Consider the following 12,393-nt stretch of genomic DNA (forward strand, 5'->3'; position numbering starts at 1 on the left):
TTGTTGCCAAAGTCTGTGATGAATACTTGTGGTGATTCAATGAGACTCCTACTTCCATAGGACTTGGGTTCTTTCATTTCAGATCCTCTTGTTCATTCAGTATCATGCCCTCAGGCACGCAGAAGAGAAGACTGTAATGAATGATTAAACCTCCTGAGATTGTCAGAGATGAAAGGCATTGTAACACTGAAATTTTAAGTATTATAATTCAGGAAATAATACCATTTCTTCTCAGGCAAGCTCGTCTACACCTCTGAGTGTGTAATCTTAAGCTTATTTTATTTCACTTGCAAAAACGCTTTTATTTATAAGAATAAATGAAACATATAGCATGCTTGGATGAACTAGGAGAAATACTAATAGAGATCTCAGGTTAAGAATATGTTTCTCACTGCAGCTGATTCACTCATTTTCTTTCTTTATGTGAGGATAAAGCAGGTGGATCTGATGCACCTGAAAGGCAGAAATGCACAGTTTGCCTGAATAAGGAAAGAAATGGAGAGAAAATATGAGTGAAAAATAAAAGATATGGAGAGAAATGGGGGGAAAAGGAAAAGGAAATAAATGAGCATTTAATAACCTGTGGGGAGATCATGCAAATTTATAGCTAGTAGTCTGAGGTAAAGATTTTTTACTTAATCGTGGATAAGTTTCAGATCTGAAAATTTCCCCAAATGGTATAAAAGTTTTTGAGTGTATATAAAAGTTTTGGTATAAAAGTTTTGAGTGGTACATTTTAATGTACAATGAATTCATAGCATTTACCAGTAATACCTTTCCTCAAACAGAAGTACAGGACTCAGAAAAGTATATGTGAATTAAATTGAAGCAGGAAGAAATGTGTATCTGGGAAATTTAAACAGTAGATGGTGTATTGTTCTGCTGTCAGCTAGAAATGTTTTTTGAGTAATTTTTCTCAAGTCATAAATACAAACTTTTTAAATAAACCCTTTTCAGTACAAGTGATATTCCTTTGTAAGAGGGTAAGGGGCTGTTTGAACCTATGTTCTTGACTTCATTAATGTATCATCCAACTAATTAAGCTAGCCAGTTTATTTAGACACTTTGAGCCATAAAGTTGATAAACATTTCCAGATTAATGTCAATAGGCTGAAATCAAAATTAAAATTTAAAGTTTGAGTAAATATCCTTTCTTAAGATTTAAAAATGGTGGCTTGAATTTATATTAACCAATTATTTATAGCAGAACTTGACAAACCTTTTTTTATAAGGGGAAAGATGGTAAATAGATAGGTTTGGGCTGCCGTCTCTGGGGTCGCACAGAGTCGGACACGACTGAAGCGACTTAGCAGGAGCAGCAGCAGCAGGTAGGTTTACTTACTGATGATTAGATTCAAAGAATTAAATCTGATAGACAGAATGCCTGAAGAAGTATGGACAGAGTTTTGTAACATTGTACAAGAGGCAGTGACCAAAACCATCCCAGGAAAAAGAAATGTAAGAAGGCAAAGTGGTTGCATGAGGAGGCTTTACAAATAGCTGAGGAAATAAGAGAAGCTAAAAAGCAAGGGAGAAATGGAACTATATATACAACTCAATGAATGCAGAGTTCCAAAGAATTTCAAGAAGAGATAAGAAGGCCTTCTTCAATAAACAGTGCAAAGGAATAGAGGAAAACAACAGAATGGCAAAGACTAGAGGTCTCTTCAAGAAAATTTCATGTAAGAATGTGCACAATAAATGATAGAAACAGTAGGACCTAACAGAGGCAGAAGAGATTAAGAAGAGCTGGCAAGAATGCACAGAAGAACTATACATTAAAAAGGTCTTAATGACTGGGATAACCATGATGGTATGGTCACTCACCTAGAGCCAGATATCCTGGAGTGTGAAGTCAAGTGGGCCTTAGGAAACATCACTATGAACAAAGCTCATGGGGGGTGATGGAATTCCAGCTGAGCTGTTTCAAATCCTAAAAGATGATGCTGTTAAACTTCTGCATTCCATATGCCAGCAAATTTGGAAACTCAGCAATGGCCACAGGACTGGAAAAGGTCAGTTTTCATCCCAATAGCAAAGAAGAGCAATGCTAAAGAATGTTCATACTACCATACAATTGCATTCATTTTCCATGCTAGTAGGATTATGCTCAAAATCCTTCAAGCTGGGTCTAAGCGTTACTTGAATTGAGAACATCTAGATGTACAAGCTGGGTTTAGAAAAGGCAGAGAAACTCGAGATCAAATTGCCAATATTTGTTGGATCATAGAGAAAGCAAGGGAATTCCAGAGAAATATCTACATCTGCTTCATCAACTATGCCAAAGCCTTTGACTGTGTGGATCACAGGAAACTGTGGAAAATTCTGAAAGAGATGGGAATACCAGACCACCTTACCTGCCTCATGAGAAATCTATATGCAGGTCAAGAAGCAACAGTTAGAACCTTATGTGGAACAACTAACTGGTTCAAAATTGGGAAAGGAGTATGTCAAGGCTATAAATTGTCACCCTGTTTATTTAACTTATATGCAAAGTACATCATGCAAAATGCCAAACCGAATGAGTTACAAGCAAAGACATTACTTTGCCAACAATGGTCCATATAGTCAAAGCTATAGTCTTTCCAGTAGTCATGTATGGTTGTGAGAGTTGGACCATAAAGAAGGCTGAGCACTGAAGAATTGATGCTTTTGAATTGTGGTGCTAGAGAAGACTCTTAAGAGTCCCTTGAACTGCAGGGAGTTTCAACCAGTCAATCCTAAAGGAAATTGATCAACCCTGGATACTCATTGGAAAGACTGAGCTCCAATACTTTGGCCACCTGATATGAACAGCTGACTCATTGAAAAAGACCCTGATGCTGGGAAAGATAGAAGGCAAAAGGAGAAGAGGGCAGCAGAGGATGAGATCATTAGATAGCATCAGTGACTCAATGGACATGAACATGGGCAAACTCCAGGAGATAGTGAGGGACAAGGAGGCCTGGCGTGCTGCAGTCCATGGGGTTGCAAAGAATCAGACACAACTGAGCAACTGAACAACAACAAAGTTGGAAAATATTTTAGGTTTTTCAGACTGTGAGAAAATCAATGATATTATGTAGGTATTTACATAAAAAATAGAAATAAATGTCTACCAATTGTTTGGTATTCTATCTTTCTGATAATTATAAAAATTGTAAAATATGTGATAATACAAGTCTACTAATGAGAATGGAGTTCCTTTGGAAGGATAACATTTTACTAAGAGTTCAAAGTTAATGATTACTATCACCAAAGTTGAATTCAGATGTTCCTCTGTTAATACTGATCTGTAATGAGATTTTATGTATTTCGTCTTTGAAAATGTCTTTTCACGAAAATAGATATTCAAATACTAATGTCATTTCACAAACATGATTTTAATTGATTATATTTATTACTTGAAAGGCATTTGTAGAATTCTCTTATATTCTCTTGATGTTTGACTTTCACCCTGCCATTCTGCTAACCAGCTAATCAATTACAATTGAGGGTTAGATGGAAGGACCTCATTTTCAGAGATATATGGACTTTAAATGTGGAAGGTTATTCTGCATTTGCATCAAAGTCTGACAAATGTTATTGAAACTGAATGTTGAGTTCAGAAAATATATTCACTGCAAATCTGTAGGGAAATCAAGATCTAAGTTTTGTTTGACAGTGGAAAATGCGTAGAGCAACTTGTGATTCAAACAACAGAATGACTATCAGCAATATAGATTTTGTATTTAAGAGCTGATTTTGTCTGCTAATTTTAAGTTGAATTAATTAAGAAACCTTGTCAAGTTTGTAGTAAAACTAAGTTCCACAGCCATTCAGTAGGCAATCATGGTGTTTGAGAACAATTCTCATTCAAAGAAAATTCAGTCTTAGTACTAAGCTCAGAAAATTAAAATGTAACTTTTCCACCATTAAGACATTAAACTAAGTTAGGATAATTCAGTATATTCACCTTTTAATTCTGACAAAAATTCATGGAACTAATCGTATTTAAGTCTATAAGAGCAAGTGAAAAAAAAAAAGAGCAAGTGAGATACACTATGGACAGTACTGCCTCAGTAACTCATGAATGTTTTACACAAGTGCTTGCTGATTAATACTACAAAGAATAAAGATAGACTTTTAAAACCTTACATTTTAATAAGCCTTGTCAATTTCTCTGATAACCTTAGTAAATTTCTCTAAACTAATGGTATTTTTTATCACCATCAGTTATAGCACATCTTAACAGATTCCACTTCAGACTGTAATTAATTAATGTTTTTTCAACTTCTTTGAAAATATTTTCATCTGCAGTTGTTCCATGCAGGCTATTCTTAGGGGCCAATTCTTCAGTATATTCAAACATGGCATTGACTCATCAAATAAAAGACAACTAACCAGTATCAGCAACATCTGTCACTGTGTTAAGAGCCAAGAATATTGTTCAGAAAAGCCCCTTTAAATAAAACTATTAATGTTGTCAATGTTCTCAACTTTTCAAGCAATTATTCTTATGGAAAAGCTAATAGTCTTAAACAAACTGATTAGACACAATTCTTTGCTAATGCAATCATTCTTGATTTATTATACTTAAATCACTCTTAAAGGCTTTCCTTCGTTGGCTAACAAATGAGCCACTAAGAAACTTAAATTGTAGGCTCATTTTGACTTTTTATCTTTGTGAAGAAATTCTGCTTAAGGAAGCATTCCATTTTTTATTAATTTATCTGTTGTCTTTCTTTGAGTGGGAAATAGTGTGACGAGTGCTTAGTTTTGTAAAGTTAGTATACACTGATTTTAATAACACTATATTTTTTCAAGACAGCTATACTGTTATTAAAAAATAAACTGAGTGCTTTGCCATTGAACTTAATAACAGAATAATCCACAATGTGCTGCGCTTCAAAAATGTTACATTTTAAAGCCCATTTTTCTCCCTTTTATTTTCAATGTTTTGATATGAGACGTATACACTGGTAATAAAGGTAAAATAAAATATCATGGCATGGTGATATTTATGGCACTTCAAATGCTATTGCGTTATAACTGTGTCACTGAAATTTATGGTGAGCTGAACAACAGTGAGAAGCAATGAGAACACCGTATTTGGTATTTATTGCAACAGTTAAACTTGGTCGTTGTAGAAGTAGTCATAGACAGTACCCAAACAAAGGAACGTGACTGTGTTCCAATAAAACTTACTGGGTGTTGAAGTTGGAATTTCATATAATTTTTACATGTCACAAAATATTATTATTTTGCTTTTTTTCCAATTGTTTAAAAATGTAAAAACTACACTTGATTCAGCATCTCCATGCTTGGCCTGTGAGCTGCTGCCCTGATCTATATAGTAAATTACCTAATAGAAAAGATATTCTACCATCAAATTCACCTCACAATGCAGGTATACATCTGAGATATTGCATGTTTAGTTCCAGACCACCACAATAAATATTGCAATAAAGTGAGTCACACACATTTTTATTTTAGTTTCCCTGTCTATTAGATATACAAAAATATTATGTCTTAAAACTTAATTAAAAAAATACTTTATTGCTAAAAAATACTATCATCTGAGTCTTTAGCAAGTCATAGTAGTAACATTAAAATCACTGATCAAAGCTCTCCACAACAAACATAATAATAAAGGCTTGAAACATTGATAGAACTACCAAAATGTTATGGAGATGGCAAGTAAGTGAATGCTTTTGGAAAAATAGTGCCAATACACTTATTCAATGCAGGGTTGCCACAGACCTTCAGTTTGTGAAAAATACAATGTCTGCAAAGCACAGTAAGTCAAAGTGCAGTAAAATGAGGTGTGCTGTATAGTAGATCTTGCCTTCATTTATGTGTGAGAAAAAAAATGTGTATATGAATGTTTGTCACTATGAACTGGTTCTAAGAACAATTATCAGAAAACATTATGGAATTTCACTTAGATTCAGATATTGTTTTCTAATATTCTTTTCCACTAAAAAGAACCAGAGCTTCTAGGAGAAATAGTTACTTCTAGAGCTGGGGCAGATGAGCCTGGAGCCTGTAATAGGAGCAGAAAACAAGAAAGTACTGAAATAATGTGATGTGTGTCAAAGGGGCATTCTTACCTGGAGAATCCCATGGAAAGGGGAGCCTGGTGGGCTGCAGTCCACAGTGTCGCAGAGTCGGACATGACTGAGCGACTTCACTTTCACTTTCACTTTCATGTCAAAGGGGCTTCAGTTCAGTTCAGTTCAGTCGCTCAGTTGTGTCCGACTCTTTGCGACCCCATGAATTGCAGCATGCCAGGCCTCCCTGTCCATCACTAACTCCCAGAGTTCACTCAGACTCCGTCCATCGAGTCAGTGATGCCATCCAGCCATCTCATCCTCTGTCGTCCCCTTCTCCTCCTGCCTCCAGTCCCTCCCAGCATCAGAGTCTTTTCCAGTGAGTCAACTCTTCGCATGAGGTGGCCAAAGTACTGAAGTCTCAGCTTCAGCATCATTCCCTCCAAAGAAATCCCAGGGTTGATCTCCTTCAGAATGGACTGGTTGGATCTCCTTGCAGTCCAAGGGACTCTCAAGAGTCTTCTCCAACACCACAGTTCAAAAGCATCAATTCTTCGGTACTCAGCTTTCTTCACAGTCCAACTCTCACATCCATACATGACCACAGGAAAAACCATAGCCTTGACTAGATGGACCTTAGTCAGCAAAGTAATGTCTCTGCTTTTGCATATGCTCTCTAGGTTGATCATAACTTTTCTTCCAAGGAGTAAGCATCTTTTAATTTCATGGCTGCAGTCACCATCTGCAGTGATTTTGGAGCCCCCAAAAATAAAGTCTTCCACTGTTTCCCCATCTATTTCCCATGAAGTGATGGGACCAGATGCCATGATCTTCGTTTTCTGAATGTTTAGCTTTAGGTAGGGTCAATTGGAATTGTTCTCAGTGGCCATAACTGGAAAAATTTGAACAATAAAATAATGTAGTGTTGGATTATATTCAAAGCATAAAAAGTCTCCATGAGTCTATATTGATAGAAACAGATAAAGTGGGGATGAGAGACAAATCTCCCATACAGAGAATTCCCCGCAAAATTATGTAGTCTCCCCCTCTCAAGGAAGTAGAACATAGCTCCCCACCCAATACCTGTGGGATAGGAAGAGTAATTCTTTTCGAAAGGGCAAAAGAGACTAACTTTCCAGTGGAGACACATAGCAAAATCTACCTCAACCAGGTGATGAAGGTCAGTATCATCAGTGATATGCCACGTTGATAGTGTACCCTTGATACAGTTGATGAGAATGGCACTCTACCTCTGTGATTGTGCTTCCAAAACTCATAACTCTCGTCCCATAAGAAAAATATTCTAACATAAAAGTTTATGTAAAAAAAAAAAAAACTCACATTCAGGCACATGCCATTTGATTTTTTTAAACTATTGGAATGATAGCAGAATCTTGGGATGACTGTGTTCAGAGTATATAGCAGGGCTTGAGCCAGTGGCATTGTTTTTCCAGCAGCATAGTCCTCATATGGTGTGAGAGGCCAGGCATGTGGTTGCTGAATTATGGAAGATACACATGCTACCAATTAGATGAGTATAGTTCAGTGAATGAACTCTCTGTGCTTCCAAAAAAAAAAAAAAAGTAGGCAAAAGTTAGACTCTACAGTTCTTACCAGTAGCTGGGTTCTAAAAGCTCTTAGACCTTTTGTATTTCCTGGGGAAAGGCCATGCATTTGTACCTCATCTGACACTTTTGCTCTCTTGGCCTGATTTCAAACTTACTGTATTTACTTTGGATTTATTTTTGTTTTGCTTTGTTTGTTAAACATGACTTTCTTAGTTACAGTAACATGATCTATTGGACTTAAATGAACCCCTGAAATGAAAACTGAGTTTCTACTTTTACTGAAATCTGACTCCCAAAAGGAGGGTGATGAAGATTGTTTTGACAAGACAGGCAACTGATTGTTGTTATTATCATTTAGTTGCTAAGTTGTATCTGACTCTGCAACCTCATGGACTGTAGCCCGCCAGGCTGCTCTGTCCATGGGATTCTCCAGGCAAGACTACTGGAATGAGTTGCCATTTCCTACTCCAGGGGATCTTCCAGACTCAGGGATCGATCCCACATCTCCTGCATCTGCAGGCAGGTTCTTTACCACTGAGCCACCAGGGAATCCCCAGGCAACTAATTATCGGTAGATAAATCACAGAATTCCTAGTTGTCTCTAATTCATATTTCCTTTACTGCATTATTTAAACATATGGAGCATTCATTTGAGACTTTTATGCAAATGCTAAAACTTAGAAGGCATGTTTGTGTTCTGAAATCCTTTGTAGTTCCGCCTAGTATTAAAGGAGGGAATGTCACCACAGAAGTGTCAGCTTTGATCAACAGCGTAATTAAACTGGAATGTGAAACACGAGGACTTCCAATGCCTGCTATTACTTGGTATAAGGATGGCCAGCCAGTCATATCCAGCTCACAAGCACTTTATGTTGAAAAGGGACAATTTCTTCATATTCCTCGAGCACAGGTCTCTGATTCAGCGGCATATAAGTGTCTAGTAACCAATGTTGCTGGAAGTGCTGAAAAATCATTCCATGTGGACATCTATGGTAAGGAAAACTCGTATGTTTTTATTATGTGTTTTCTGCCTATGCTTCCTAATACACTGACATCCAGTTTGTTCAGTGATAAATCCCTGCTGGGTTGTGTTGTCTTCTATATTCATGGATTGAAATTGGAAGAATTTGTCCCATGATTTGGAAAAAAGTTTTAAGAAACTAAGGTTGGTAAGAAGTGATCATTCATTCAGTCAATCATTTGCCTTTGGCTCCTTGGAATCTAGACCATTTGATTTTTATGGAGAAAGTAAAGTAGTTCTTAGGACTAAGATCATTCTCTCTAGTTTGTCCTTTGTAAACCAGACATGGTATAGAGTAACCCACAATATTTAGAACAGTAGATAAGCAGAACCAAGAAGTTCTTTCCTCAATAGCTTAGTGGGGGAGGGACACGGCTATAGTCTGACTATAGTTCCTATAGTCAACCTGTATGAGTGAAAAGAAAAATCCTCTTTATTTCATTAGGGTTCCAAAGAATTGCCTGAAATATTCCTTTTTTCTGCCTCTAGTTCCTCCAATAATTGAAGGTGACCTGGCTGCACCTCTGAATAAGCAAGTGATAGTTGCTCATTCACTGACCCTGGAGTGTAAAGCTGCCGGCAACCCTCCTCCAGTTCTAACCTGGTTGAAAGACGGTGTACCTGTGAAAGTCAGTGACAACATCCGCATAGAAGCTGGTGGGAAGAAACTAGAAATCACAAGTGCCCTGGAAGTCGATAGGGGACAGTATATATGTGTGGCTACGAGTGTGGCAGGAGAAAAGGAAATCAAATACGAAGTTGATGTCTTAGGTAAATGAGAAGGCCACCCCCTGTATTCTCATATTCATAGCACTACCTGCTTTGTTTGTGAACTGCTTTTGTGTTCGTGAAATAATCAAACAGTCTTAGAGAAGGTTTAGTTATCTGTTCAGCTCTGGGCTACATATTACTGAATGGTGGATTGACCACCAGAGTCCCAAGATCTAAAAACCTACCTAAATCTTCCATTTATTCTGATAGGTACACTTTTTAAATATATAGATGCATTTTTACATCTGTGACAATATCTGATTGCAGTGAGTGACAGCATGGTCTCTCACTGTGACCGTGAGTAACATTTTTACATCTGTGATAGTATCTGTGCATTGAGTGACAACGTGTCACGAACACTGTGCTAAACAACAAGAAACAGTCTGTGGACCTTGGGAAGTCATCTTGTAGCTTTGAGTCTCTCTTGTAGCTTTCTTTATGAATTGAAACTTTCAATGCAGGCCCAATTTTTGAGGTTCCCTTATCTTATTCTTATGACAATAAACAGCATAAGGTATGAATCAGCTATGTTCTCGTAGCATTTGCAGTGCCATAGTGCTAGATTAGCTGAGAAAAATTCACAGTGTGTCAAATGTATATTTATTGACCCTGGCAAATGCATATTATAAAATGTATATTAGAGTCCATTTCAAGTATCCTTCATGTACCAGATGACTGTGATACTTACCAGCCTTCTACAGAACAACTTAGTATTGCTTAATGTGATACTGTATTTTCTCTGGTATACATTTCTTTGTATGTTTCATCCCTCTCTTTTTCTAGTGCCACCAGCTATAGAAGGAGGAGATGAAACGTCTTACTTCATTGTAATGGTCAATAACTTGCTGGAACTAGATTGTCAAGTGACAGGTTCTCCTCCACCAACTATCATGTAAGGGCTTTGGTATGTCTTCTAAATACCTCCCACTTTTTTATTTGAGAGTTGCAGAGCTATTTTGAGAGAGGTTCTGTGTCACTAAAAAGTGATTGTATAAAGTTATACTGGTTATATACCTCTTTTATTAAAAGATGTATTCTCTAATTGAGTTTGCCAAAAATTTCATTTGGCAGAAGAAAGCTGAATAAGCTTTTTGGCTAACTCAATGCAAGGCAACTTTTATCTGATATTCACAGGGCCCATAAATCTGCTCCATTAGAGGAATTCATTCTATGCTCTTAAAAATTACATTTTCAGTTCATAGAAACAGAATATTAAGCATTATCTGTCAGATCTTCTTGAAGCACTGAGATGTTTAATGAACAACTAAATTTAAAACAGGGTACCAGAAATATTAGGGAAATAGAGGAACTTAACATGAATATATGATTACCAATTCTTTTTTTCTTATTCCTTCATTCACAAAGTATTCCTTGAATACTTGCCTTTCATTTCCGAGGTTCTGTGTGATATGCAAACGAACAGATGCTCAACTAGTTGTTGGAATAAAATAGCTCCACACATGATTATGGGTTTCTCTAGTGCCTCAAACAGTAAAGAATCTGCTTGCAATGAGGGAGACCTGGGTTCGATTCCTGGGTTGGGAAGATCCCCTGGAGGAGGTCTTGGCAACCCACTCCAGTATTCTTACCTGGAGAATCCCGTGGACAGAGAAGCCTGGTGGACTACAGCCCATGGGGTCACAAAGAGTCGGACATGACCGAGCGACTAAGCGCACACACGTGACTATAGACTAAATGGAAAGTGATAACTCATGATCAACTGAAACTTATAAAATACCATATGATTCTAGACTTTTGTTTTGCAAATGTTTTAGGATTGTGTGTGTTTTGCTGGTTAATGTTATCTAAACATTGGAAGTGAGAAACATGTAGGAGCATTTGCTTCTTTCTGTAGCCCTGCATTAATAGAAAAATGAAGACCTGTACACATAGTTCTTTGGTTTCCCTACAATACGCCAACTTCTTTTTAAATTTTTTCTTTTCCTGATTTCCAGTTTATTTCATAGAATGAGCAAATGGGAAATTAGGCAGGTACATAATTGAGAATATGTATATATCATGCTCTTCTGTGTTGTGCTGAGTCACTTCAGTTGTATCTGACTCTTTGCAACCCTGTGTACTGTAGCCCACCAGGCTCCTCTGTCCATGGGATTCTCCAGGCATGAATACTGGAGTGGGTTGCCATGCCCTTCTCCAGGGAGTCTTCCCAACTCAGGGATTGAACCCATGTCTCTTATATCTACTACATTAGGCAGGCAGATTCTTTACCACTAGTGCCACCTGGGAAGCCCAAATATATGTGTGCTGCTGCTAAGCTGCTGAGTCGCTTCAGTCGTGTCCAACTCTGTGCGACCCCATAGACGGCAGCCTACCAGGCTCCTCCGCCCATGGGATTCTCCAGGCAAGAGTACTGGAGTGGGGTGCTATTGCCTTCTCCAAAATATACGTGTACACATATATAAATATATAAGTCCAATATATATTAGTTAATGTTTCTCCAAGATAAGGTGGTTGATTGATGACTTAGGAATGCAGTTATTTAAAATATATCTCCAGACTTCTTTTTGCTTTATATCTATAGGTGGCTGAAGGACGGCCAGCTCATTGATGAAAGAGATGGATTCAAGATCTTACTAAATGGACGCAAACTGGTTATTGCCCAGGCTCAAGTATCAGACACAGGCCTTTATCGGTGTGTAGCAACAAACACTGCTGGAGACCACAAGAAGGAATTTGAAGTAACTGTTCATGGTATGCTGAAGAAGGAACAGGAACATTTCACGGAAAATTCATTTACACATCGTTTCAGTATCTAATTCAGATTGTGACTCATTAATCTGGATAAATCTTGAATTGTGGAAAGTAGTACAAATTTGAATGTGAATTTGGATGAAAATTTGAGTTAAATAATGGAAAATTTTAAGGCACTTTACTAACATGGAAGATTTAACCACGTGATAACCATGTGAATGAATTGAGATGGAATTTAAATGGTAGGAGGTATATTCTACATAGCATGCAAGGGTCTGAGCAATGAGATCAAAGAAGATAGAAGAGATAG

The 12,393-nt window shown here is 37.3% G+C and overlaps 1 protein-coding gene across 1 annotated transcript in view; it reads left to right on the plus strand.

Annotated features, from left to right (window-relative positions):
- Positions 1-12,393, plus strand: part of HMCN1 (hemicentin 1) — a 537,733-nt gene that overhangs the window by 308,445 nt on the left and 216,895 nt on the right. Inside the window, exons 31-34 of the mRNA XM_068985901.1 lie at positions 8,293-8,571; positions 9,090-9,371; positions 10,155-10,263; positions 11,914-12,083. Of these exons, the coding sequence (XP_068842002.1) occupies positions 8,293-8,571; positions 9,090-9,371; positions 10,155-10,263; positions 11,914-12,083 (840 nt within the window). The remainder of the gene's footprint in view (positions 1-8,292; positions 8,572-9,089; positions 9,372-10,154; positions 10,264-11,913; positions 12,084-12,393) is intronic.

The sequence above is a fragment of the Capricornis sumatraensis genome, chromosome 14 (genome assembly GCF_032405125.1).
Source record: "Capricornis sumatraensis isolate serow.1 chromosome 14, serow.2, whole genome shotgun sequence".
Classification (NCBI taxonomy): Eukaryota; Metazoa; Chordata; class Mammalia; order Artiodactyla; family Bovidae; genus Capricornis; species Capricornis sumatraensis.